Raw genomic sequence first — 27,816 nt, 5'->3', positions numbered from 1 at the left:
GAGCTGTGAGCAAGCCAGAGCCAGCAGGTACCTGGCGGAGATTTGCTCCTGCAGCTCCTCAGAGGCTATGAAACCCTCCACCCTACACCAGCCTGGCTCCCCCAGCCCTCCAGGGCTAAGCCACAGTGCTGGCAACACACACTCAGGTGGAAACCATCAGGCAGGATGTGGGTGCTCCTGGATACAGACAAACACTCACATGGGCAAAATTCATCCCTTGTAATCACTGTGTGACTGAAGCCAGCAACTACAGACAAGTGCACAGGGTGGGGGCACCAGGTCCGCAGCATAAAGCTGGGTTTCAGCAGCAGAAGCTCCCAGAGGAAATGGAGGGGACAGCAGAGCAACAGTAGCTAAAACAGAGCTGGGACACAAACAATAGCCGGTTGTCTTTAGTCATCCAGACAGTGAGAGAAGCACACTGAGAACGGGGCAGGCGGGACACGCCACAGACACTGGAAACTCCCTATCAGCCAGAGAAAAGGGCAGAGTGGATGCTCCCCCCGTCCCGGCTTGGCAGTGAGCGGCTGCGGGCAGAGCCGGCGCTGGGCACGGCGAGGCACTGACTCACCCTGCTGAGATACAGGAAGGAGGAGGGCGGCCAAGTCCACTTCTCTGCCAAGGAGCAGCCCTGATGTGCAGAGCTGAACGTGGGAGAAAACACCCCGGAGTGGGATCTGCGGGGGGATGAGGGTCTCAGAAGGCTGGAGGTGGGCTGTGAGGGACCCCACGGCCCATGCACGCAGTGTGCTGTTGTCTCTCCTGCATCATTGCATGAGCTGGGCATTTAGAGAAGAAAAGCATTAAAAAAAACCCCAAGCAAGAACGGAGACAGTGCTCCCTACCCAGGCAGAGCCCCCTGCCTCCAGCGCTGCCCACCCGTGCCCAAACAGCACCTTCAGCCGGGCACTGCGTGCACAGAGCCGCGGTGCAGGGGGAGACCCTCTTTGGGGACCATGGACCCCGCATGGGGACTTTGTGTGCCCCGAGAGCGCAGAGACCCTCCGTGAGGAGCGAGAACTGCGCACGGGACCCTGCTCTCCGCGGGGACCCTGCACGGAGCCCCCCGAGGACCGGAGCCTTCCCCCCGCAGGACCGAGCAGCCGTAACCCGGGATCGCAGCCGGTAGGCGCCGCCGCGATGCCGCGGGGCTGGGCGCGCTGGCACCGCCCCGCGCAGCGCCGAGCACCGCCCCGCAGAGCGCAGCATGGGCGAGCGGCGGCCGGCGGTGGGGGGGTGCTGAGCCGAGCCCGACTGCCCCGGCCCGCTCCGGTCCGGTCGGGTCGCAGCAGCCGCCCGCCGCATGTCGGGGCCCGGGGCGCAGAGCCGCAGCCGGCGGCTGCCCGGTAAGTGTCGGCGCGCGGTGTGCTCGGCAGGAGGGTAGCGGGGCACCGCACCGGGCGGGCAGGGCTCAGGCTGCCCATGGCCCCTCGCATCCTCCCCGCAACACCCGCCCCATGTCCCTTGCAAAGCAGCCGGGCCCCCCTTTCCATCCTGGAGCCCCCCCCAACCCCACCTGCTCCAACCTGCTGCTTCCCGTCTGCTTCGGGCAAGGGCTGCCCGGGTAGCACCGTGCCTGGGATGGGGATGCTGGGATGGGGAGGCACCTGCCTGGGATCTGAGCTGTGGACCTGTTGGGCCGCGGGCTTGTTGTGGAGTGGCATCGGTACCCCTCTGAGCCCTGAGCCCCCTGTGGGGTGTAGGGAAAGAGGACACTGAGCAAACCCGCCGAGCACGGGGGATGAGGGCAGCCAGGGTAATGAGGACTCGCATGGGGACAGCCTGCCACGATCGGGGCCCAGCCTTAGCACACTGCCCTGGGCATCGTGCTGCCCTCCTGGGTTTCTTGTCTTCACGCTTCTTTTTGCAGGAATCAAAGCAGGGCCCCATAATGGCAGGGTCTTGTGACAGCCTCTGCCGCTGGAGAAGGAGCTCTGGGCGCAGGGATATTTTTAGTACTGAGACTCAGGGGATTTGGAGATGGCTCGGAGGAGTGCAGGCGATGAAACCACGGCACAGACAGGGGTTATGAGGTGCCATGTCCTCCCTCTCTCATTCCCCCCCTGCTTTTTCCCAGCAAGTGCCCCTGCCAAAACCGCTGCCTCCCTCGCACTCGCCTGGTGCATTTCCTCTCACGGGGGCTACGGTTATTTTTTGCTGTGCTGCAACACGAGGTCAGATGTGCTGATCGAGAAAACACCGTGCAGGGAATTAACACTCAGGCAGCCGGCTTGTCCGGGCATCCTGTCTCCACGCAGCCTGATCCTGCCTTACTCTTCGAGGCATTCCCAGCTCTCCACACCAGCTGCTTTTCCAAGGGCTAAAGAAGTTCAAAGCCCTTGGGATTTACCCTTGTCCCACAGCGGTTTTGGTGGGGCAGGGTGATGGGGAAAGGTTTGCGATCTCAGCAGAGCCTCCTGTCAGATGCTGTGGCAGCTGAGGAGCTGCATCTTCCTCCTACCCGACCTCCTCTCAGCATACAGGGACCGGGAGGGCAGGATGCAGTCTGGCAGCAGTGGGATGCCCCAGTCTGGAGGAGTGGAGTCAGGGATTCGAGCTCTGGGAAAGCGGAGGGAGAAGGACAAAAGCTGGCGGGGCCAGCCTGCCCCAGCTTTTGCATGCACCAGGAAACTGGACCATGCTTGGAGTGACCCCTCATCTGAGCTCTGCTCACCTCCCCATCAACCCCTGGAGCTTTCCACAGCCCAGATTATATTTTAGGACCTTCTTTAAATCCCTGCCAAGCTGTGGCCTTAATAAAAGGCCATCCCCATCCTCTCTTGGCCTTGTGCCGCCACTAGCAAACCCTCTACCACCCCTGAATACACCCCTCCTGTTCACCAGCACGGAGGGGTTGTGCCGGGACCCCACCAGCCAAGGAGGAATGAAAAACACATCCCCTCCTGTCTGAAACATAGCCAGATAATTGAACTGTGCTCTGCTCCCAGCCTGGATGCTGGGGCACAAACACCCTGAGCTGGTGCTCCCAGCACCCTCAAACCCTGTCTTGCTCTCACCCCATGCTAACTGCACCCCGGGAATGCTCCTCTCCCAGCCTGCTTCAGCAAGGGAGAAGATGGGAGGGCTCGCGGCAGTTTCCTTCACAGCCGTTCCCTGCTGCAGCGGTGGCTGTGAGCCCAAACCGTGCGAGGGCAGAGGGACCGGCGGGGCCAGTGTCCTCACCCACAGCCCACCCTGGCGAGGAGGAAACCCCTGTCTGCACCTCCTGGGGGGATCCTGCCCTGCCCGCCCAACCTCTGCGCCAGCGCCTGGCCCTGGTTCGTCTCCAAGCTGCGCTGGCTAGTAAGCTGTGAGAGCCGGAAGGATCTGAAGGCAGCGGGGTGCTCCGTGCTGTGGCAGCCGCGCTGGGCGGTTCAGCCAGCGGGGAAGAGCCTGGCTCTGAATGCTGATCAGCCTCGGCCCCTTTGCTGTAGTAATAACCATGACAATAGCAATAAAAGCCAGGCCACCAGCAGGTACCAACAGATCCCCCACAGTGCACAGGGGCCGCATTGTGAGTGTGAACGTGTCCCGCGGTGGGAACATGCCAGCGGGATGAGACAATCCCCACGACTGACAGCCCGGGAGTGCGAGCGGCCGTCACATGGGGAAGAGCCGCGGCAGGGAACGCCGCTCTCCTTTATTTCCCCGGCAAGGGCTGCTGAGAGACGGCCACACTGGCAGGGCTGTTCGCATCCCCCAGGCCCGGAAGAGCCCCGGGAGGGGGGAAGGCTCCATCCCCGAGTCTCACCACGGTCACGGGTCAGGCAGGGCCAAGCACAGCCCAGCTGCCGGCGTCCCTTACATAATGGGATCTCAGTGCTCGTGCCTGATTCCCCAGCGAGAGCTCAAAAACAAGTTCATAAACAGGTCCTGCTAATTTCTCCTGCAAGAGAAATCCTGGCGCCCACAGGAATGCAGCATTCCTGACTCTCCCCAAGCACACTTACCCTGAGTATCGGTCACGTGCTGCGGAGAGGTGGACAGTAAGAACAGTAATGGCACAGCTCAGCCATGCTCACGGCGCTTGGGACAGCACCTGCCAGCATTCTGGTTTATTTTGTGTTTGCACTGCAAGAGGATTTAGAGCCTCTCCTCCTTACCTCCACACTGCTGTCCCTTTGGCACAATGCTGCACAGTCTTTTGCCCTGAACCTGGAGCCAGTGCAGCCTCTGCCCTGAGCCCAGCCTTCCTGCAGCTGGAGCCTGATGGAGTCCCCTTGGTGTGGTGAACTGCTGCAGTTTGCCATGGATTTGGCACAGCTGGGCTGGGAAGCAGAGCTCTGCCTGGCACAGACAGTACAGGGCTGGCTCCAGCTGCTGAAGTGAGCCACCGCCATAACCAGCGCTCTGATCACCTGCTCCTTGTCCTGGTTCCATTCTCTTGCAGATAGCACAGGGGAGGCAGGAGTTTTTTGCTGTACCCCAGTGGCACTGGGCTGCAGCCGCTGGTCAGCCTTGTTAGGAAAGCTTCACTGGCACTGTGTCCCCCTCAGTGCAGCCATCAGCCTGGGTGCTGCACAGCACACTGAGCCTCTGCATCAGAGCAGGCACCCAGTGCTAAGCTCAGCCATGCCAAGGCAAAGGCCCCTTCAGGCAGCCCAGATTGCTGCCCTGGGCATCGCAGGAAGACGCTGAGCAGCCAGAAAAGGACCAGAGCCTCTTTCAGAAAACACATGGTGACTGGCCCTGAGTCATGGCACATTCCGTGCTGTGCTGCAGGCACAACCCAGCCTCCCAGGGCAGTTGCCTGCAGAGAATGGGGTTTACCTGGAGGATGCCCCAGAAACAGGGTGAGGAGCTCTGGGGAGGGCTCTCAGCAAGACATGACATTGTTCTCCAGGACACCTCACCAGGCTTACCACCTCTCTCCCATTTGAGTCCTACGCTGCTACACACTGCTGACAGGCAGCCCTCCTGCTGTCCTCACCCCACTCCTGCCAGAGAGGGTGGGGATGCTGCTCTGGCCTGGAGGAGCAGAGGGTTTGGGCCATACTCAGGCAAAGCAGAGGATGTTTGTTTGGTTTCCTTGGTTACTGCACTGCCTGCTCTGCTAATCACATTTTCCTTGTGCCGCTAGGCCAAGAGCGGCAGAGAGGAAACCTGGACTGGCTGAGTTCAAACACCAGCCTGGGAACAGCCGGGACCACCAGGTCTGGACCATTTGGGTCCTCGCTGTTGTGGGTACCCAACCCGAAAGGGAGGTACGATGGCCAGGGATGCTGCAACAGCTCAAGGGCTCCCATCATTCTCTCTGGTGTGAGCTGGGCCACAGGCACCGGCATTGAACTGCAGGAGGAATTACAGGAATGAAAATGTTTGTAGAGGCAGAAGCCAAGCTGGCTGTGCAGGCGGGGATGTGAATAAGGAGCCTGCGAGCGTGGGTGCGGCTGTATTTATAGTGACGGTGGTGGCAGGGGTGCGCGTGTGTGGGGTGACAGGGTTGCTGATGCCTTTTATTCCTTAATACATCCCAGAAAGCCTTGGAGCACTAATGCCAGTTTGTCCCTGGGAGTTTCCTCAGCTTGTTCGCATTCACAAACATCCCTCTGTTTTATAGCAAGGAAACTGAAACTTGAACATGTGCAAAACATGGCTGATCTCGTAACAACACCCTTTGCCCCCTTGATAACTCACTTCAGCAGTTGTGAACACAGCATATGAGCTCCCCACTTCTGGCTGCTCTGCATTTCAGAAGTGAGATCTGAGGCTCCAACACAGCAAGTGCTGGTGATGCTGCCAGTCTGCCATGTAACAGCTATTCATGGTGACTAAATCAATGTGCGCTGGTAAAGCTGAACAGAAGGGACTCACCTACCCTCCATTATGGCCATCCTGCATGAGCTGGGCCAGGCAGAAGGGCTTGGACAGCCCTGCCTGGTCCAACCCTCCCCACCTTTCTCCCCAGCCAACATGGAGCAGGCACAGCGGGGCCTGGACACCGAGCAGATGCAGCAGCAGCAGCTGAAACTACGGGACAGACAGAAGTTCTTTGAGGAGGTTTTCCAGCATGATGTGGATTTCTTCTTCCCTATGTCTCACCTGCAGATAGAGCATCGGAGACGTAAGTGCTGCAGGCACCAGCACGGGGCTGGGGTGTTTCAGGGAACAGTGACACAGGCAATAGAGCTCTGTGGGGCATCCCCAGTCTAAAGACAGCTGGGGACACGCATGTCCTGCACTGAGACAGGACCACACAGGCTGCCTGTGGGTGTGCTGTGCATTACTCACACCACTTAACTGAAGTCACTGCACATGGGTACCCAGGCTGGCGCCCTGCATAGTCACTGGCTTCAGACAGGCGCCTCCAGACAGCAGTTTGAGGCAGGGACAAGGACTGCAGTGAGACAGGAGGTGATTCCAGAGCAATGTTTTGAGGAAACATGATTTTTCTGGGGGCCCCTTGCCAGCAAATAGTATTCAGTTTCCCAGGGCAAGGCTGGACTCCCTCCTGAGGGTCCTACCTGCACAGGACTCATGGAGCCCTTTGCCTGGCACTAGCACTCACCTTTTTGCTGGCCTCTGTCTCTGCAGCGCCCTTAGGCAGCATTTCCTCCATGGAGGTGAACGTGGATATGCTGGAGCAGATGGACATGATGGACCTGTCAGACCAGGACACCATGGATGTTTTTCTGGGCTGTGGGACGGAGGAGAGCAGTGCTGCTACTGGGCCCCTGCCAGGTATGTGCAGTCCCAAACCTTTTGTGGGCCAGGCTGGGAGCCTTTCCAGTGCCCACATCAGCTTGTTCCTCAGCCCTGGCCACCCTGCGTGCAGATACACATGCACTCATGCAAAGACACTTGGTGCTGGTGTCTGTGAGGCTGGAGAGACCTCAGGCTGGGCTGGTCCATGTCAGTATCTGCCTCCACAGCCCAGAGATACAGACCCCCTATAAATACCTTATGGTGGAGAAGACAGGAGAGCCCAGGCACTTCCCAGAGTTTGTGGGGCAAGTTCTCTTGTCCTGAAGCTCCTCTGGAGCAGCCAATGTCTTGTCATGATTTCCCTGGTCCCCTCCAGACTGCAGAGCTCCCTGCATGAGCAGAAAGGCTGCAGGACCCCTCCACCTCCCAGCCAGACCTCAGGGAGCTGGGCTCAGGTCTCGCAGGGTGCAGCATCTTCCTCCACACACGCACAAGCTGCAGTGATTCACCGAGGCCAAGCAGAGCACCAAGCACCCCTTGCCTGCTGCAGCCAGTGGCTTCACACAGTGTGGCTCCAAGCTGTGTTGCACGGGAGATGGAAAAGGCTCCATTGCCAAAAACGGGGAAGGAATGTGCAGCACTACCCAGAGCCGGGCTGGGGGTGTGAGATGGGCAACAGCTCCAGCAGCCACATGGGGAGCAGCCAGGAAAGTATATTGTGCCAGGGAGTAAGACACATATTGGAGGGGCTCTCCATGAAGTTTAGGGAGCAATAAGCCTCCAGAAGCATTTTTCTTTCTCTTACCACACTCTCGTCCAGGGGCAGATGCCAGCCAGTGCCCAGAGGAAATCACCCTGCAAGTGCCCAATGCAGCCGAGAGCAAGTCACGCATTTCTTCTACATCCTCTGTCTCCACGGATCTGAACAGCCTGGACACCAGCGAGGAGGGGGCTGAGACCCCTGTGGTGCAGTCGGATGAGGAGGATCTGCAGGAGGACAGTCCCAAAGAGCAGGCAGCAGCAAGAAGCTAGCAGCCAGCTTTGCCCTGCTCCCAGCCTCCTCATATGGACCCACCAGCCCAGAAGAAGGAAAGCTGCTGGCGCTCAGTAAACCCCTCACTGGACTGCTGCCCTGCAGGAGGGGCAAAATGGTTTTCCCCTCCTCTCCCTCTGCAGGTTCTCCTGGCAGCCAATGGAGAAGGAACAAGGGGTATTGTAGGCTCCCAAAATTAACTCTTCAGGCTTTGCTGCTAACACCCCCTGCTTCACTCCCCTGAAACGCTCAGCAACCCACAGCCCCACCATTCCCAGAAAGCCATCCCTTGGGATCCCAGCTCCCCCTGCCCTACTGACAAAGGTCCTGTCCAGACAAGCATTTAACGATGGCATACAGAGAAATAACACTCCAGTCTAAACAACCAGTGGGTGTATGTGTTCTTGGGAGAAAACAGCACTTGGGGGGGAGGGTTACGTGGGGCTTGTACAAGGGTGAGTGGTGTCAATTCAGCACGCAAAGGGTGCCATGCAGGAGCATACACAGCTGCAGCAGCCCCTGCTGCCCCAGCACAGCATGACGGCAGCAGCCCTGGCTGGAGGAATAAAGGAAGAGCCATCAAATGAAGCCACTTTTTAGCCCACTACAGTTGCTCCCTGCAGGACAGGTCAGGAGGAGCCAGGCACAAAGCTGGCCAGAAGCCTGCTGCTGCTATCAGTGACTGCAGGCCAGGAAAGTGCTGCTCCTGCTCTGGCTGTATCGGCACAACCGTGGTCACCCCCTCGAGGGAAAGAGCCTGGGAGATAAGCAGCAGGAGCCGGGGAACACTCCTCATCCCGGCTGCTTCCGGGGGGGTCAGACCTTACTACGCTCCTTCCTGCAGAGCCCACCCTCGGTGAGAACGGCTGCAGCACTCCGTTATCCGGGAATGACCGACGGGAATAAGTCGTGAGCTCCACCGCAGCAGCCTCGCAGCTGGTGGAAGTGGGGCGCTTCCAGACGGCTCTGTGCCCGGAGACAGGCTCTGCCCTCCGGAACGGAGATGTCAAGGAGCGAGTGAGAGCAGGCAGCGGCGGGGAGGGCTGAGACGAGGAAGTCACCCGGGGACGGGCACGGTGGTGGCAGAGCCCTCGTACACGGCAAAGCCTTGCAGCGAACCGAACCGCCCGAGCTCGGCCCGCAGTGGAGCTTCCCCTGCGGCTCCCGTTCTAGGAGCCGGAGGAGGGAGCATCCCACGGAACACCCTCGCGGCAGGCTCCGGCTTCGCTCCCCACCACGGGCCGGAGGCAGCGGCCAGGCCCTCCCCCTGCGGGAGGAGCCGAGACCCGGCTTGCAGCGCCGCGTCTCCTTGGCAACCCCGGAAGCCGCCGCCATCTGCCGTGCGGCCGGAAGCGGAAGTCGGCGGCGGTGCGGGGTGGAGGGATGCTGGCGCTGGCGGTGCTGCTGCTGCTGGCGGCGGCGGCGGGGCCCGGGCGGGCGGCGGCGGGGCCCGGGCGGGACGCGCTGCGGGAGGAGCTGCTGCTGAGCCCGCTGCCCGCCGGCGACGTGGCCGCCACCTTCCAGTTCCGCACGCGGTGGGACGCAGACCTGCCGCGGGGCGCGGGTAGGGCGGGGCGCGGGGGCGGAGCTGTTGAGGGAGGTGACGTTATAGCGTCAGGGGATGACGTCAACGGGGCGAATGACGTCAGGGGCGGGGTGAGGTGGCAGGGTGCTGAGGTGAGCGGGGCGATGGCCGGGAGCCGAGGGCTGCGGTGACAGCACGAGTGACGTCACTGCGGTGATGCCATCGGGCTGGTCGCGATGACGTGGGCAGGGGGTGGCACATGGGGTGACGTCGTGTTTGGTTGGGCCTTGGTGTGACGTCAGGGGGATGAGGTGACCCTGCCCATGGCTGATCAGCATCCTTTCCAACCCGAACGGTGCCGTGAGCTGGGCAGGCGCTGATGCTGGCTGCAGTCTCTCACTACAGGCTCTTCCCGAAGGCACTGGGGCAGCTGGTGGCGTCGCTGGGCGTGCGGGAGCTCCACCTCGCCCTCACCCAGGGCTTCTGGCGCACCCAGGCCTGGGGGCAGCCGCCCCTCCAGGCACCCGCTGGTGCCGAGCTCTGGGTCTGGTTCCAGCCCACCGTCACCGAGTAGGTATCCCAGCCACGGGATAGGTATCCCAATGCTCCGGGTGCTCCCTGCAGCACCGCTCCGGGGTGCTGTCCCCCTCTCATGTCAGGCAGGATGTGTGCTGGGGGGGCTCCTCAGTTGCAAAATGCTGGAATGAGCCTATGAGCAGCTCTAACAGAAAGCAGAATATAGCCCCCAGCTCGGTGCATGGGGCAGGGTGTGGTGCTGAGGGCAAACCCTTGTTCACTAAAGGAACAAATAACTCCCTTATGGGCTCTGTGATGACAAACCTCTTGTTCTGTTAATACAACAGGGTTATATCTTGACCTCTCATTAGTGACTCACTTCCTTTGACTCCCATCCGATGCCTGTCACCATCTTCCTTATCACTCAGCCCCTCTTCCAGCCCCAGCAGCTCTCTGTGGCCTCAGAGCTCTCTTCTGTCTACAAATAGCCTGTTCTGGGTCTGCTGGCTATGTCAGCCTTCAGAGCTGCACCAAGGTGGCACTTGACAGCAGCCCCTTCCCCATATGTCACCTCCTGCATGCTCCCTGCTCCCCCCAGCATGTTGACCCTCCACCTCCCTGCCCAGGGACCAGCTGCACCCACTACCATGTCCCTGGCTGAAGCCTTTCCAGGGGCTGCCCCTGTCCCTCAGAGCTCATGCATTAGAATAAAATACCTAGAGAGCCAGAAAGTACATGACCTGCAGCCTCTACCGGCATGCTCCTTGCAGCTTCTGAAAACTAGGATAAGCTCCCTGCTGTATTTATTGAATGTTGCTAATTTCATGCTTATTGTTCCAAGGATTTGAGCTGCTGAGTAATCTCTGGTATCTGTTCTCACACAGTGTTGACAAAGCCTGGAAAGAGCTGAGTAACATCCTCTCAGGAATATTCTGTGCTTCTCTCAACTTCATCGATGCAACCAACACAGTCACTCCAACAGCATCCTTCAAACCTCTGGGCTTAGCCAATGGTGAGCCGAGCACTGCCCTCTCACTCTTGCTTCTAGCTTTAATTCTGCCCTGTGCCATTGCAGGGAGTCCAGCCACAGGTCCTGCAATAGGTCTGGGTCTGTACAATAGGGTGTTAACTTCCAGCCTCTTACTGGAAGCATTCCCTTTCCCTACAAGAGAGGTTTGGATTTGAACAGAGGAAACCCACAAGCAGTACATGGTGGAAGCTCCCAGGCCCTTGTCTGTGTCTGAAAAATACTTTGTGAAACAGGACTAAAGGATTTAAGGACTCATGAAGAAAAAGATCTGCTAGAATATACGCTTCCCCGTTCTTTCCAAATCACTCTGAACACAGTGGGATCTATTCCTGATTGAGCTCATGGCATTTCAGGCACATTCAGAGGGTGGTGGGCTGTGAGGTTCACTGGGGGTGGAAGAGGTCCTGCGTCTGTTCTCGTGCTTGTAGCGGTACCAGCATGTTGACCCTCCACCTCCCTGCCCAGGGACAGATCACGATCTCCTGCGATATGCTGTCCTGCCCCGGGAGGTCGTCTGCACTGAGAACCTCACACCTTGGAAGAAGCTGCTCCCATGCGGCTCAAAGGTAACAGCAAGTCCTGCTGCCTCATTAGGCCACTCCTGATGGCGCTGGGTTCCCTCCAGTGACCCAGGAGTGTGCAGTGGGAAGTTTCAGCAGGGCTTTTCTGTCAGTGAAAGGAGAGGACAGACCTAGGCCGAGTTTCTCCTTCTCTCCCTGCAGGCTGGGCTTGCTGTGCTGCTGAAGGCAGAGCGCTTGTTCCACAGCAGCTACCACTCGCAGGCAGTGCACATCCGCCCCATCTGCAGGGTAAGCACAAGGCTCAGGGCTCCCTCCTTTAACACCCCCAAGAGAAAATGCAGAGCCTTCTTGTGGCACTGCAAGGTGACACGCGGGTTTGCCCAACTCCCTTATGGTGTGTTCAGCACTGTGTCTAACACAACTGTTGTCCTGCTTCCCTGGTCTTACCTGCATTCCGATGGGATTCTTGCAGTCCTGGTGGAGTTCCAGCTCCATCCTGGTTTCGTGCCCCTGTGGAAGGTGTGATCAGAGCCACCTGTCTCTCTCTTGTCCAGGATGCTTCCTGCCTGGCTGTGTCGTGGGAGCTCAGACAGACCCTCACTGTGGTTTTTGACACCTTTTCTAGTGGCCAAGGAAAGAAAGGTAAGCTTGGCAGCTCTGTGCTCTGCTCCTCTAGTGCCCCAGCCTGCAGCACATCACTCTGCCTGCCACTAACTTGGCTTCCTGCAGACTGGTCCCTCTTCAAGATGTTCTCCCGCACACTTACTGATGCATGTCCTCTGGCATCGCAGAGCAAAGTCTACGTTGACATCTCCCCTAAGAACAAGGTAATGCATACAGACTAGAGAACACCCCCTGGTTCCTCAGATCAGCCACTTTGTGTGGCTCAAACGTCCTCCACCCAGCATGGTGAGGCCCCCCAGAGGGTTCCCTCAGGGCAGTGGGGAGGAATGGGGGTGTATAGTAAGACCACTTGAGCTGGCTGTTGAGTGGGGAAGCTCAGGGCCAGATGGAGTGGCTTTGCCCTGGTGCTGCCAGTTCCTTCAAGGAGCACTTTTCCTTTAATGGTCCATTTGTTTTCATAGGAAAAGGAGTTACTGGAAGTAACCCCTGCTCCAACATCCGTATATGAAGCTACTGTCCAGGGAGACAAGAGAACCTATGCTGTCTATGACCTACTGAGTCCCTCACTCTTTAATACCTCTCGCAGCCTCAATGTGCAGTTCAAGTGGAAACGTCCTGAAGACAGCTGTGGGTGACCAGAACTTCCCTCCACCTGCATCACTGGTCAGGGCTTTAGGCCTAAAACTCACCTGGCATGCCCCCCCTTCCCATCTCCTTTTCTCCTTCGCAGCGGAAATGCCGATACCCATACTCCATGCTCACCGCTACGTGAGCGGATACGGGTTGCAGACTGGAGAGATCAGCACCCTCATCTATAACACCCACCCGTACCGGGCCTTCCCCGTGATCCTGCTGGAGACTGTGCCCTGGTATCTGCGCCTCTATGTGCACACTCTGACCATCATCACAAAGGGGAAGGAAAACAAGCCAAGTAAGTAAACCCTCCCAGGAGCCCATGCCACTCAATTGATTCCCTTGGCACAAGTGGCTCATTCCAGAGATAGTTTAGTCCCTCCCTTGGGCCTCAGTGATCACTGGGAAGCTAGACTGCGAAACAAAACACCATAGAATGTTTTCCTAACGTTCCCTTCAGCGCTCACAGCAGATGAGACTTTATTAAGTCTGTTTTGTAAAAGGCTCATGGATTGCATTTCATAATCCAACAACAGGCTAAACAAAAGTTAATTTTTGTAGTAAAGGAGACTCAGCTTAAAACTGATGACTGGGTCTTATTTTGTGTTTGTACCCTTCCTTAGACTTTCATGGGTCATCAGATTTATAGCTGTAACGCGTGGTTTTTGAGCTGTTCATCTTCACTTGCCCAGAAAACCTTTCCCAGAACAGTGGAAGAAGGAGCTCCCACCCAATGGGAGATGTCCAGGCACTGCGAAATGGAACAAGGTCTCCCTGGTGCCACTGACACATCTCTTTGGGGTTAGGTTACATCCACTACCAGCCAGCTCAGGACCGGAGACGGCCTCACCTTTTGGAAATGCTGATCCAGCTGCCAGCCAACTCCGTCACCAAGATCTCAATCCAGTTTGAGAGAGCCTTACTGAAGTGGACAGAGTACCCACCAGATCCCAATCACGGCTTTTACGTCAGGTAACACATACCCCAGCTCCTCGTCCCCTTCTGGGCCTATTATAGGACTTGCTGCCCAGGTCTCTGGGGTCAGGGAAAAACTCTTGCCATCTCTTTGCTGACAGCACTGACAATAACATGTCCTCTGTCTCCTTAGTTCATCTGTGCTTAGTGCCCTAGTGCCCAGCATCATTGCTATGAAGGACATGGATGTGGAGGAGAGCCCTCTCTTCACCTCACTGTGAGTGTACCTGTGCTGGGGAGCAGTGCTATACCTCAATGCTGGCGAGCCGCTGGCTGCTGTCATCCCATCTGGTGAGCACGAAGCAGAAGTCCTGTGTGGGCTGACTCTCCCTTTCCTGCTTCCACTCTCCAGGTTTCCGTCCTCTGATGGCTCCAGCTATTTTGTGCGCCTGTACACAGAGCCACTGCTGGTGAACTTGCCAACGCCAGACTTCAGCATGCCCTATAATGTCATTTGCCTGACCTGCACCGTGGTGGCAGTGTGCTACGGCTCCTTCTACAACCTGCTGACCAGAACATTTCATGTGGAAGAGCCGAGCCGGGGCGGGCTGGCCAAGCGGCTGGCCAACATCATCCGCAAGTTCAGGGGGGTGCCCCTTCTCTGAGAGAAACCAGGGCAACTCCATGGGGAGATCCAAGGAGCAGAGCGCTGTTGCCCATTGTCTTTGGTTGAAGCAGCCTGCTCCATTCTTCTGTCTGGGTCTCTCATCGGGATCCAACAAGCTGAGAGATTGGTTCCATCTCTAAGATGGGAAATGGCTCTAAGCCCATTGACTACTGAACTGCACTGCTATGGGATTGGGAAAGGTGTGGGACTTTGTGGGAATCGCTGGGAGACGAGCTCATCAGATGATGACTGACTAGTCTCGTTTATTGCTAAGCAGATGGACACTTACATACTTTGCATACAGAGATCATCAGCTCATAGCTTTTACATGTTACAAGATCATTGGCTTATAGCTTTTACATGTTACAGGATCATTGGTTTATAGCTTCTACATTTTTGCAGCTACACCGTGCACCCCCCCACCATCCTCCTCATGCACTTATCACTTAGTGGCCTTGGCTGTGATTGGTCATAGTATGTTGCTGTTTGCCGGTGTCCTTCATTTCCTCATTATCTGGCGTGAGAGGTTTGCATCATGTTCTACACAGATGTCTTGTTTCAGCTCGTTGATGGGAGCGTGACCTTTGACCTTTTTTCGACAAGCTAATCCTCCACAGGACTTCTGTTTGGGAGAGGGGTAACTTATATGCTGGGAACAATGCTAGAAGTAAACTTGACCAGTTTTGTACATTTGTGCTGCTCCTGCTTGGTTTTACTTTCTCAGCCCCACGTGCAGATTTGACCCTGTAAGACTGAGCCACTAAGTCTCCAGCATGCTACCTGAGCCAGCTGGGAGGAGATGCAGACATGGGAAAGGATGTGACTGCAGCAGAGATGGGTTCATCTGTCCTACCACCTCACCTGCAAAACTGCCACGTTTCACAGGTCCCTCCTTCCATGCTTCACCACATTTGAGCCAGTCTGCAAATTAATTGTTGGCCGTGGTGTATGTCCCCTCTTCTTCAGGAAAAAGCTTCTCTAGCAGTGTTTTGAAACCCCTTCATCTGCTCAGCCCTCTGCAGGACAGGGTCCTCCTCTGCCCCCTTGGTGTCATTTCTGCACATCTGCCCAATGGCTCCCCTGCACCCACAGTATCCCCAAAGCTTCTGAGAGCCTCTGGGCTCAGCAAAGCCCAAGTGCTGAGCTGCAGCCAGACAACTTATTTGGTAGGGACACACAGCTCCCTACAAGCAGCTAAACAATGCACAAGGAGCCCATTAGAATAAATATTACTCAGAATCACAGCAAAGCACAGCCAGAGGTCCTTTAAAAGCTTCCACTTGAACAGAAGTACCATAAAACTCCCACTGGTTGCTGTCCTGCATAGAACAGTCTGTTCCCACTGTCCTGGGATTACCTTTCCCTTCCCTGCTGGAGATGCCCTCTCCGCAGCTCCTTATGGATCCACTCCACTGGATGGCTCCCTGCAGAACTGTCAAAAGATGAAATATGGGAGTTTGGGAGGATCCCTCTGTCCCTGCTTGCTAAGAACGATGCCACAGGCCTGGGAGCTCACTCTGGTTGCAGCCCCAGGACTGCTGCTATGGCTCCGCCAGCCAGGCTTCAAGTGCAAAACGGAACTTCTTTATATAGAAACTAGAACTAAAACCAAACAAACCCCAAGTGAGTGTGCAGCTCCTGCAGCAGCAGAGAGAAAAGCAGCCAGGAATCTCGGCCCACATTGCAGTTTGCAAAGGGAGTTAAAGACCTTAATTTGTTTCAGGTTGGGTCCAGTATAAATCACGGAGACTGCAACCATCAGCACGGAGCAGCCAAGGTCCCACCAGCCTGGCTCCCCAAGGATTAGGCGGGATCTGGCAAAGTCCCCCAAGCACTGAGGCCAGTGCCCATGGGCACAGCTGGCACACAAGCCAAACCAGACAAAAATAGCGAAAGAAACACAGCGCTGCTGCAGGAAACTGTCCCTGAGCTGAGGAGGAGGAAGCAGCCTGTGCCAGGGCCAGCCGGGAGCTGCCATAGAGCCGGCATCAGCCAAAGGGTTTGGGGCCGTTCACGTACAGTGCCATAAACCAGGAATTTAAACAGCCTGTAACGAGCTCAGCTCAAATTAACAGCAGAGCAGGAGGGAAACCATCCAGGTGGGATTCCTGTCTGTTGAGCCATTGAGGGAGTTGGGCTTATCACACCCATCAAACACAGCGTCCAGCCAAGCAGAACGTCCTACGGGACATGCAGGTGGCTCTGTAACCGTGGCTGGGTGGGTTTAAACAGCTGGGGAGAACGCAAATCTTAGTGTTTGGGTTTGGTTTTTTTTTTATGGACTATTTTGCTCCTTCCCCTGCATGAGCCCCTTGGGTCAAGCTGTGCCTGGTAACCTGCTGCTGGGTATCTGCAAAGGGCTGGAGTTGGAACACTCACAGCAGCCCAGGCTTTGCTGCCAGCACAGCAATACTCAGCCAGTGTCACAAACAGAAGTGTTTAAGGGAGTTGTGTCTGCTCTATACCGCTTTGAGACATAGCTTAGGAAGGGCGCAGGTGCCCACTCTACTGCAGCGCCGAAAACTTGGGCCCCTCACGGTTGGATGGGACTAAATCAGTAACTGCCATGCGCGACAAGGAAGCAGCATGTAAGCAAACCTAAGAATAGTATGTGATGCAATGCAGGAAAGCATGGACTTGGCGTGGCACACAGTGCAAACACTGTGAGCATGTGGACAGCGTGCAGTGGTGTGTAAGGACACGTGCCAACCACACACAAAGAAAAGCCTGCAACCACCATGCAGCCACATACAAGAGAGCACACACAAAGCAGGCCACTCATCAGAGAACCACATGAGCTGCCTGCAGACATGCAGTGCCCTTCCACATGCAAGAAAGCAGGTGAACAGTGTGTGAAGCAGCACACAGTGTGTAAAACTCCATGTGCACAGTGTGCCATGCAGCCAAGGTGCCAGAGCCACGCTGTGCCATGCAGCTGCAGCAAACCCTGTGTGAAGGAGTGTGCAAATGATGCTTTGGATTTAAAAGGGGAAAGAAATGCATAAATACAGGTATTTTATGTGGGGGTGCTGAGGCGCTGGCACAGGGTGCCCACAGAAGCTGTGGCTGCTCCATCCCTGGCAGTGCTCAAGGCCAGGTTGGACACAGGGGCTTGGAGCACCCTGCTCCAGTGGAAGGGACTGGAGCTGGAGGAGCTTTAAGGTCCCCTCCAACCCAAACCACTTCATGGTTCCATAACCTTTTACGAAGGAAGGAAACTGGAGAGGCCACACCTCGAATCCTGTGTTCAGTTCTGGGCCCCTCACCACGAGAGAGACGTTGAGGTGCTGGAGCAGGCCCCTGGAAGCGCCCACCGCCGGTAGGGCCATGGGTTAGTGACGGCCATGGGTTAGTGACGGCCATGGGTTAGTGATGGCCATGGGTTAGTGACGGCCATGGGTTAGTGACGGCCATGGGTTAGTGATGGCCATGGGTTAGTGACGGCCATGGGTTAGTGATGGCCGGGGCACGCCGGGACCCCACGGCCACAAAGCTCCGCTCCGACCACGCTGCCTCGGCGGGACGCAAACCCCGCCGCTCGCGGCACGCCCGGCCCGCGCACGCGCATTGCCCCTCCTCCCGCCGCGCACGCGCACTGCGCGCCCGCGGGGCTTCCCACCGCGCCGCCTGACGGACGGGCGCGTCCCCGGCGCCGGAGCTCGGCCCGGTGCAGGCGGAGGCGGGGCGGCTGCGGCGGGCGCCCGGTGGGCTGGCGGCCTCTCCGGTCCCTTCCGTCCTCAGGGCGCGGCGCGGACGGGTCCGCGGAGTAGGCGGCGCCGGGATGGCGGCGTGAGGCGGCGGCGCCGCGCCGTGAGTACGGGCCGCAGGGAGCGGAGGGGAGCGGGCCGTGGGCTTGGGGGGTGTGCCGGGGCCCGGCCTACCTCCGGACCGGCGGCGGCGCGGAGAGGAGCCCCCATGGGGCGATCCGCGTCCCTGCGGGCCTCGGCGCCGGCGGAGGTCTGCCGGGCCCGGGGCGGGGGGGAGCGGTTGGGTAACTTTGGGGGCCGGAGGCGGCGCTTGGCGGGTGCCGGTGAGGGGAGAGCCGCGCTCCCGTAGCAGAGCCGGCTCCAGCCGCGGAGCACGCTGAGGTTATCCCAGCCCCACATGGGAGAACCGCCGCGGCACCACACTCCTCTTCCCCCCCTCCACACCCCTGCTCTTGTCGGCACCTTCCAAAAGCAGGCCCAGGCCCACTTCCTCCCAGCGCGACACAGCTCCCTGACATCCTTCCACCCGGCAGTGCGCTGCTGTGCCCGGCCGGGTACCCTCCCCCGTGGGTGCTTTCATCCAGTTGCAAAGCAAGTGTACAACCCCTGTTGTTGTACAAGCGTTGCTTATTACATCCCAAACGTGCAAGAGAACACGAAAACAAAGCTCTTAGATGCAGCCCACAACACGCCGATCTCTCCTGTACTTCATTTCCCCCGTACTCAAACATTGCAGTTGATACTGTGATAGCAGAGTACCCTTTGCCTTTTAACTCCCCAAAACCTCCTGCCAATGCTGCATTTTTGCCTTTCTTTACCCAAGATGCAGAAAACTGGCTTTTATCAGGCTGTATTCAGACTTCTGAAGCCCATCAAAGGCACAGAGAAGAGATCCAAATTAAAACTAATTGTTTTTCAGGGAACTTGGAATAGGCCTGGAATTGGTTCTCTCTGGCAGTTAAACAGGGGCAGAGGGTGGGAATGAGGACCACTGAGAATTAGTAAATCAGTACAAATGAAGGTAGTGACACTTCAGATGACAACTGTTGATGCTGACATCTGTTCCCACCACAGAGCTGGCTGACTTCAGGTTTTGTTGCTGTGATTTACTGTGCAGAGGAACACGGATCATACCCTGCCCTCCTGCTCACAGGTGGGGTTTATTCACCCCAGTGCTGGCAGGACACTGCAGTCCTGGTGGAGCAGGCACTGCACTACCTCTGGACACATCAATCCCCAGTCAGTAATGAACCTCAGAGAGCAGCTGTGGAAGCAATGAAGACAGTGGCTTAGCAGAGCCTCTGCTTTTCATGAACAGGTTGCTTTGGCTTGTCTCTAGCTTAAGAAATCAGAACACTTCATAACCCCAAGGCTTGGTTAGTCAAGGATTTGCCGCTCTTTTGGAAACTGTCTGCAATTGCATTGCACCATTTCTGAGCCTACATCAAGTGTTCAAGGCACAAACTTAACAGAGACTGGGCTGAGGCCTTTGCTAAAAATTGAAGACTCGCTTTTTCCAGCTGAGTCATACCAGCAGATAAAGCTTAAAAAAATAGAATAAATAGGAGCAAGGCCAAAAGCCCTGAAGTGAGATCCCTGATACTGCAAATAGGTCTTAAAGTCTGACCAGTTATGGTGCTTGGGTTTTGAGAGAAGGGGTTGGCGTCTGGAGAGCTGGTCTGCTGCTGAGATTCAGCTAAGAAAAGCAGGCTTGTCACTTTCACCTCTTCCCCCCCCCCAATACTTTTTGATATTGTGTATTTTTAGTAGTTGTTTGTGTGTTACATGGTATTTGAACACATGCTGGCAGTGTGAAGCACTGCCCACACACATTGGTTCACAGCATGTGGCTGTGACGGGGGTTTTTGGTTTAAACTGTACTACAGGTCAGCCTTATAGGTAAGAAGCTCAGTGCAAGTCCCTGAGGCTTACTCTTAAGTTTATGTGCATTGTGTAACCTCATAGATTTTTATCTAGACAATGTAGCAGAAACTTCAGCTTCTGGGAAAGGGAGAGATTGGCACCCCCCAATAAAAAGGTTACTCAGTCTTTTATCACAGTCCTTTTGGCTGCCAGCCTGGGTGACTGTTTCTGTAGCATCTGCTGGGGATGTGCCTTGTGGACAGTACTGGCTTAACAGCTGCCTTGGTAAGGTCTGAACAAGCTTATCTTCTACATGCTTAGTGAAAGCTGGTTGATTATTCTGCCCTATCAGGGTAAATGGACTACTAAAGAATTAAGACTTGAGAAAGGTGCAGGCTTGGTGTTGACATGCTGATGTATAAAACCTGTGGTTTAGGAACAGCTCCTGGCCTCTTAATTGCTGAATTATCTTGCAGAATATCAAGGAACAGCTTGTGAGCTCCTCAGATGGATTTACACGCAAGTGTGACTGATGCATTGCAAAGCAGTACAGACTTGGGCTGGGCCAGTCTTTTCACTTGTCATAATTAAAGCTTGGCTGGGAAAGGTTTGCAGCTACCTTCCCCCTGGAATTGGAAAACCCTCCCCACAACATATGCCAGTAGGACCTGCTGGTTTTGAATGGGCTTGGGAGGGTAGATGACAGAAAGAAAGGCTGCCAACACAATGGAAGCTGATTACTAAGCATGTGGAAAAATATTGTTGTTTGCTTACTAGCGAGGTGAACAGGGAACCTCCCTGGAACGCCTGCTGGAGCTGGCAGGGAGGAGGCTCTGGCAGCACATGGAGGTCAGGGAGAGCAGCGGGAGCGTCGCCTGTTCTCTGCTGCTGAGGGGTCTGAAGTGAGTTCAAGTGGTTCTGAGAGCTGCAGAGGAGCGAGAGAAGGCAGCGGTGGGGCGATGAAAAGGAGCTGTCTGATAAACACAAGTGGCCGCCAAGTCAGATGATTGAGCAGGAGCACGAGAGCAGTCTGGAGGATAACAGGACACCAGCCTGGCCAAGGAACGGGATGGTGAGTCAGGCAGAGGGGGAGAACAAGAGCAACTGGTTGAGGAAAAGCAGGATGTGGTTGTGAAACAGGGAACTGGTAGGAATAGTGTTGGGTGACAGGTTATTATTTGCTCTGGCATGTGGTAATCTTTAGCCTAGATCATCAGGAGGGGACAGAGACAACAAGGTAGGAATTTTTAATTTGCAAGTTTCACCTTCCTTGAGAATGAAGGCAAAACTGGATGTTGTGTGGCTTCAAGAAGGGACTGCGTATCCTGGACGCCAGGGAGACTGGTGGTTCCCTTCTCAGTAAGAGTTATAGCAGGAGATGCTGCTTCTCTTTGATTGATAGCATGAAAAGAGAGCTCTGCCTCACTGCCAGGTGTATAAAGGAATCTTGAGAGAGTAGGTAGGAAGAGTGTATGTTACTAGTGGAAAGTATGTGAGGAAGGTAAAGCTGCAGAAGTCTCTTGTAGTAGGTGCCTTGTCTAGGAACAGCTATAGGATACAGCAAAGGCTCTTCAAACTTTAGATGGTGGATAGTGGAGAGGCACATGAAAATACAAGCAAACTGACTACAGATACAAGACTAGCTTCAAACATTTTCATTTGTCAGAAGACCCAGAGGTTTGAAGGGCATTGGCATTGAAATGCACAGTAAGAATAACCACTATTAAATGGTTCTTTCTTCTGTAGTGGTTGCATCGATTGTTACAAGCAACTGGCTCTGGCAGGAAATACCAACATTTAAATGTGTGTAACTTGTTCTGAGAGAGCTTTGTGTTTGTAGGAAGTGTTCAGGTAATTTTACATGCTTAAAATCGACTTGAGAATTATGACTTCAGCCTTTGCTGTGCTGAGGAGGCCAGACTGGAGTGAAATGCAGCTGCATCCCAAATTATAATTACACTCTTAAACTGTAATTAGGTGTAAAGTTTAGGGGCTAAAGGCTCAGTAGTGACACACTGCCTTATTAAAGCCTACTGATTTGTGACATTGTCCTGGAAGATTCTAGAGCTTTGTTCCAGCCTTGTGCTCTTCTGACACATTGTCTTAGGTTGGTTTTTATCCATTCCTTTAGACACAGAAAGCCAAAAGCAATTGACTGTGGGCGCTTTAAAGCTTCAAGAAAGGGTGACACAAAGATTACATGTGTCCAGCTACAGTCAAGCTGATGTGACTTCAGGGCTGGATCTAGCAAGAGAGTGACGTGATGTTTAGGCAGTGTTTGTACTGCTCAGTGTTTGGAGCACTTAGCGGAGAAAGACTGTAGGAAGCTTCAAGGAAGGAACATTTCAGGAGGATTAAGGCAGCCACAGATCATTGACTTGGTAGTTTTGTTGTATTCAGTTCAGTCTGAACTGAAAAGCTGGGTGGTGGGGTTTAATTACCTCCCTGTTGAAGTGTTTGGTATTAAATCTTTCCTCCCCATTATTCCCCTGGGATAAAAAAAGTTAATACTTCTGCAGTACTTCTACTCCAGAAACATCTCAGCAGTTCACAGAAGCTAGCAGACAGCAGGGTTTGTTATGAAGTAAGTAACTCATATTTCCAGTTTATAGATGGAAGAAACAAGCTTGGGATTAGGCTTGTCCTTAAAGTGAGTGACCTGCATAAAACAGGACAAATACTAGGAGTTTTATTCATTTTACTTGATCCATATTGCAATGTGATACTCTTTGGCTGCCTTAACTGCAGCTTAGTTTTATTAATTGAACCCAGGCTGCCCTCTCTCTGCTGGAGAACAATCTCTTGCAGGAGCAGCAGCACAACACTTTCCCCAAATACTCTTAATCTGTTTGCCTTGGTGGAGATTCTGGCCTGCATTCTCTCTAATATTAAAACAGCTCCTGCTGCTAAGAACACAGTGCACAGCAGCGTGGTTCCTGCTTCTGACAACAGAGCTAGTTCGTACCTGTGAGCTCACAGAGCTGTGAGATGAGTCTGACCTCGGTGGTTTTTTGGAAGAGAACCACGTGCGGTTTTCTCTTGGCTTTTCTGTGCAATCCCTCCTTCTCCCTCCCTTGGCCAGCAAATCCCTTCTCCTGCCAACAGGAGCCAGTGGAATGTGCTGTTTGTTTACCTTCTCACTCTTTCATCCTACTAACCTTCCCACCCCCCAGTTGTAATCCTGACAGGCTTGGCTCAGCCCTGCATCCTTCTGACGGAGCACTACTCACTGGAGTATTTCAGGAAAGGGACTGCTGCAAGAAGCTGTTGTGTCCAGACCCTGCTTAGTGGGGGTGAGGCCGTGGCATTCTGCAAGGCTGGCACCATCCTCTGCCTGTCTTTGTGTCCTGCCTGGCAGCTGCTTCCTTCAGCGTTGCTGGTGCCATCATGATGTGCTACAGGATAGCAGGGAAGAGCTTCCCAAGCTTTTTTCTTTTCCAGCATTCCCATGCATGGTTTTTCCTTTCTGGGGTATTAAGCTAGGAATACCCTCTTCTTGTGGTTTCCCTACAGTATGAACTGTGGGAAAACTGCCAGTTATTCCCTCCCAACAATACTGGTATCTTCTAAACTGGTATTGCTATCCCAGAGTGCAAAACTCCGCTCTTCTGCCCCCTTTGACTAGTTCTTGCTCTGTGTAAACACCTTAGTAAGGTATTTATTATTTTTAAAGCCATCTGAAATTCCTGGATGAAGATGTTTTTACTGCTTAGGAGAAAACCCCACATACTTGGTGTAGTTGATGTGGTTGCTAAAGGCAGAAGCATGTTTTCTGGACTTGTGATGTGCTGCCATCCCTGCCACAAGCCCTTAAAGGCCACTGTTTCCACAGGGGTTTATAATAATCCAAGTGAGGAAATCCTGTGTTTACGGCACTTACGAAAATTATAATTTTGAGACTGTCTTTTCTTTGATCTATTCACATACTTTGTCTTATCTGACTTTAGCTGATTGCCAAGGACTATAAATCCTTAAAGCAGAGACTGTCCTGCCTCTTGTTTTGCAGCCTGGACACTGCTAGGGCTTTCCTGGGTGGTTGCATGTATAACTTGAATTTTATGCTGTTCTGCTGGAAGACTTCATAAGGGGTCTGTGCCTGGGGAGGAAGCAGACTCACACTTCCTAGACACTTCTTACATTAATGCTGCCCCAACACTTTGTAGCACCTGGTAGTTTACCCATCAGTTACATTGCTTTATACATCACTCAGGTCTTGGATGATTTTGGATGAGTACAAGTGTAGGGCAGGTTGTGGCAGCTTGTTTTCTTTCCCATTTCCCCCTCTTCCTTTCTGTTCCTGCCATATACTAAAGAAAAGGGTCTCAGCTGTCAGCCTGAATAAAAGGCTGAGAAATTAGCACACAGGATACATTTCTACACCAGCAGTAACTGTGTCACCAGCTGAGTGGTTCAAAAAGCAGGAAATATTCCACCATCTCTGAGACACACCAGGATTTAGCACTGGGAGTTCAGGCATCAGCATATGATGCTTGGATGGAAATGAAAAGTAGGAGAAGAATGTCCATTAATTTTTTGCTGTGTTTCTCTGACAGTCTAACATTTCCCCCTTCTACAGAACAACCTGCCCATCAGAGGAGCTGCTGGAGACTGTTCTGGAGCACATCTGATCACTGCTGCCACAAGGCCCCAACCAGCTATCCACAATGTACTGCCTTCAGTGGTTGCTACCTGTCCTGCTCATACCCAAGCCCCTCAACCCAGCCTTGTGGTTTAGTCACTCAATGTTCATGGGCTTCTACCTGCTCAGTTTTCTCCTGGAACGGAAACCTTGCACAATTTGTGCCTTGGTCTTCCTGGCGGCTCTATTCCTCATCTGCTACAGCTGCTGGGGGAACTGCTTCTTGTATCACTGCACAGGATCCCAGTTGCCAGAATCAGCTCACGATCCCAGCATTGTGGGCACCTAGAAAACGATCGTCTTCCAGTCTGCTGAGGGCTCTTGTTTTGCTTTTCAAAAGGGGTTAGGGCTAGGGAGGAGGGAGGGGGTGTTAGGCATGTGACTGGAGTAAAGACAGCCTGTTTCCTGTAAGTGTGTGTGGACTGGAGTGGCAAATTCCTCCCACTCTGCCTGTGAAATTCGACTTGTTTACTGTGTGAACTCTGGCAGCACCACCTGCTTTTTTAGAAGCAGATATCTTTTTTTCCCCTCCTTCCCGTATCAGTGGGAAGGGACACCAGCTCCTCCTGACTGAGCACTGGTGCAGGACCGAGCTGCTGGCCTCTGCCCAGCTGTGTGCAGTGGTGCAGTTCTGTGTCACTCACTTGTCTGTGTTAGGCCATGGTGGTCTAACTCAGGGCTCTCAACCCTCTGATTCTGCTCAAGTAGCTGCAAGATTCTCTCCATCTTTGTGTGGAGCCAGTCTTCCCACCTTGCTGCTGCAGGGCAAGCTCGACAGCTCACAGATGCACTTGGCCAAAAGCTGCTGAAGCCAGAGGCAGTTGAGTCACCTCCTCCTGCTCAGCCTGCCAAAGAGATGCATGCACTGCCAAAGTGCTTTCTGAACTACTTATGCTCCAAGATCATAGCCTGAAAGCCTCAGTTATGCTGCTGCTTTTATAAAGCCTCACAGGTAGTGGAGACTGACTCTTTCCCTCCTTCTAGATTTCCAGGGCTTACCAAGGCTGTTAGGATGAATAACCAGTATGCTGCAAGATGCAGGGTTTTGAAAGCCACTGTGAACCTCACCCTGTAAAACTCATGCTAGTCTAAAAGGCCAGGCGTGGGCAGGGCAGGAGAGGATCCCAAGGCGGAGTCATGGCTTGAAGCAGTAAAGTGTTTCAGCCATTTTCAGTGTTTTGGGGCCAGGGGTGACAGAAAGTGCTGGTGCTGCTGACTGGAGAGGGGAGAAGGCCTGAGGAGTGCCCAGCATGTCCACCTCCCCTGGCAGAAGAACGTCAAGAAGCTGTGGTGGTGGTTGTGGTGGGTCAGTCCTACAGCCACAGCTGTGCAGAGCCCCATGCTGTGTGCATTGCTCTGCGCAGCTGTGGCTCCTGGGGAGCCCAGCCTGGAGCAGAGGTTGGTTTGTGAGAAGCCTTAGAGGGTAACACAAAACACTGTCTCTTAAACTTTAAAGGTTCCCCCTCCCCTTTGCCGTCTCTTTGTCTTTACTTCAGCCTCATAGTGGAGAGCAGCAGAAGTGGCTGTTGCTGTCCTGAGGAAGTTCAAGCTATGAAGTTGTGAAACTTCCAGAGTATTGTTTGTTCATTGCACAGCTGTTCAAAATGTTTAATAAAGCTTTATAAACTTTGGTCTATGGCCTCCTGCCCAGCATGATGCATTGGCTGCTCACTGCAAATGCCTTAGCCCAGCAATCATGTGTCTCTATTGTTCTGTTCCCAGGACAGTAACCCCTCTCCAGCAAGAGGCAGAGCCTTTTTGCCCTGTAGCTCCTAGTACCAACTCTTCTTGACTCTTTAACCTGACCTGAGAACCATACTGGTGATTTTAAAACAGATTCATCTTGCACACAGCACAGGAGGTAGCTTCTGGTTGCATCTCTGCACTTAAGTGACACATTTCCCCTTGGCCTAGTGCTTACCAAGTTAAACAGTTTTAATTGCTGTGCCCTGGACACTTTAGTCTCCAGTGCCAGCTGAAAGAGCGTTACCTACCCAGCAGCTATGTGGTGTGAGCCCATCCCATGACGCCACATTGTCCTGACCTATCCCCTGCTGTGGGCAGAGGCCCTGTGGGCAGCCAAGAACGCCTTAGAGTTCGAGGGTGTAGGAACTGTACTGCTGGAGCTGAAACCAGCTTCTACCTTTGCCCCAAAGCTCTGAAGACAGTCCAAGTTGGAAAGGGTTCAGGGTATATTAGTGTTTACATGCTTAAAAAATCAAGTGCGTGCCACATCACCAAGAATAGAAGTGACAGCTCTGTCACCTGCCAGGCCAAGGGAAGTCCCAGTAGCTGTCATATCAACTGCAGTGTAAGTAACAAATAGGAATGGGGAGGGCATCTCATTCGCAGGCTTCAGTAAGACTGTGGTCTACACTGAACAGCTTCTAAGTTTAATGCAAGCTAATGCAGTCAGTTCTTCAGAGTGTGTTTTGGGTGCTAACTAGCCAGGTTGCACTCTGCAGCAATTTAAATCCTAGCCAAGAAGCCAAACAGTCCTTTGGCTGAGAGCTTTGTGCACAGGGCTCAGGACAAGGCTGTGAGCTTTCTGAGACCCATCTGAGAGACAAAAGCACTTCAAAAGAGGGAGGCTGCCTGTGACAGAAGAGGTCTGGGCAGATTGATGGGCAAGAAACCTCCTTTCTGCAGCCCTCCCACTCAAGTGTAGGTAAAGAGTACTACTTGATACACACGCAACCCTCCCAGCACATTGTGTTACCTTCTTTAGGGCACTGAGATACCATCTTTGTTTTAAACATAGAAAATTAAAGCCACTTCATCATGGTCAGACAGAAAGCCTCAGGCAGAATGAGGAACCCAAGCAGGGCTCTCATCCCATGCTAATGCCCTGCTCATCCTTCTGTATAAAGGATCATGAAAAACCAGCCGGTGACTGCAGAACAGGTCTAACCTGATGGCTTTTGAAAAGGAGCATCACAGTTGTCCTGCTTGTGCACCACAAACTGGGCTGAGCCCGTACAGACACAGCACTTGTGCTCTTGGGCAAGCATTTGCTGGCTATGTGGAAAAAAATGAGCTGTTAGGGAGAAATGGGATGTTTTGGCCTTGTCTCTGCCAGAAAAGCAGTGGGGGGCTCTGTCCCCCAGTGTCCTGGAGGCACCAAGGGGTCCCTACATGGAGACCACACCGATGGGCAGGCACTGCACTGCAGTAGCTACGCTACTGGCTCAAAGCAGTGGAGTCTAAAACACAACCGTGTTGTGCCAGGTCCCATTGAGTCTGGACACTGCCCGCAAGGGCTTTGGCACAGAGCTAGTCTCATCACCTTGCTGTGTTACAAAATGTGTCCATCTGCCTGATGCTCCCTAGATACAGACGCCTTAAGCTGTTCCTTTGTCCTTCCATCTGAAGGAGAGATCATTTTCTTTTCTAGGTCACACAACAGATCAGTGGCACAGCAGGGTCAGGAAAGCAAAAACCAACTAAACCCAGGTTCGGATCCCTAGGAACAGACACAGCTTAGTGCAGGCAGTGCTG

At 54.3% G+C, this 27,816-nt stretch overlaps 3 protein-coding genes and 2 long non-coding RNA genes across 6 annotated transcripts; 3 read left to right on the top strand and 2 right to left on the bottom strand.

Annotated features, from left to right (window-relative positions):
- Positions 1–1,178: 1,178 nt before the first annotated feature.
- Positions 1,179–8,063, top strand: DBNDD2 (dysbindin domain containing 2). Its single transcript, XM_065691906.1, has 4 exons — positions 1,179–1,346; positions 5,909–6,064; positions 6,535–6,681; positions 7,466–8,063. The coding sequence occupies exons 1-4, from the start codon at positions 1,304–1,306 to the stop codon at positions 7,675–7,677; spliced, it is 558 nt and encodes a 185-aa protein (XP_065547978.1). The 5' UTR covers positions 1,179–1,303; the 3' UTR covers positions 7,678–8,063.
- On the bottom strand, positions 5,910–9,105 carry LOC136020634 (uncharacterized). Its single transcript, XR_010615427.1, has 3 exons — positions 7,451–9,105; positions 6,509–7,034; positions 5,910–6,337 (listed from the first exon to the last, which is right to left on the bottom strand). It is a non-coding gene; the product is annotated as an uncharacterized LOC136020634 (long non-coding RNA).
- Positions 9,033–14,799, top strand: PIGT (phosphatidylinositol glycan anchor biosynthesis class T). The gene is made up of 12 exons (XM_065691905.1): positions 9,033–9,242; positions 9,596–9,773; positions 10,604–10,731; positions 11,215–11,315; positions 11,472–11,558; positions 11,825–11,912; positions 12,000–12,097; positions 12,356–12,521; positions 12,625–12,825; positions 13,334–13,499; positions 13,636–13,719; positions 13,855–14,799. The coding sequence occupies exons 1-12, from the start codon at positions 9,062–9,064 to the stop codon at positions 14,105–14,107; spliced, it is 1,731 nt and encodes a 576-aa protein (XP_065547977.1). The 5' UTR covers positions 9,033–9,061; the 3' UTR covers positions 14,108–14,799.
- LOC136020635 (uncharacterized) lies at positions 14,353–18,061 on the bottom strand. The gene is made up of 2 exons (XR_010615428.1): positions 17,991–18,061; positions 14,353–15,541 (listed from the first exon to the last, which is right to left on the bottom strand). It is a non-coding gene; the product is annotated as an uncharacterized LOC136020635 (long non-coding RNA).
- Positions 17,707–25,952, top strand: BLCAP (BLCAP apoptosis inducing factor). 2 transcript variants are annotated; one of them, XM_065691907.1, is made up of 2 exons: positions 17,707–17,919; positions 24,256–25,952. In XM_065691907.1, exon 2 carries the CDS (start codon positions 24,344–24,346, stop codon positions 24,605–24,607), a length of 264 nt encoding a protein of 87 aa, XP_065547979.1. In that variant the 5' UTR covers positions 17,707–17,919; positions 24,256–24,343; the 3' UTR covers positions 24,608–25,952. The 2 variants fall into 2 exon arrangements, with proteins under 2 accessions (XP_065547979.1, XP_065547980.1); XM_065691908.1 differs by having other exon boundaries at positions 17,707–17,923.
- The last annotated feature ends 1,864 nt before the right edge of the window (positions 25,953–27,816 follow it).

This window comes from Lathamus discolor, chromosome 11 (genome assembly GCF_037157495.1).
Source record: "Lathamus discolor isolate bLatDis1 chromosome 11, bLatDis1.hap1, whole genome shotgun sequence".
In the NCBI taxonomy this organism is placed as follows: domain Eukaryota; kingdom Metazoa; phylum Chordata; class Aves; order Psittaciformes; family Psittacidae; genus Lathamus; species Lathamus discolor.
The sequence above is the reverse complement of the archived record's forward strand: the minus strand, read 5'-3'. Positions and strand labels throughout refer to the sequence as shown.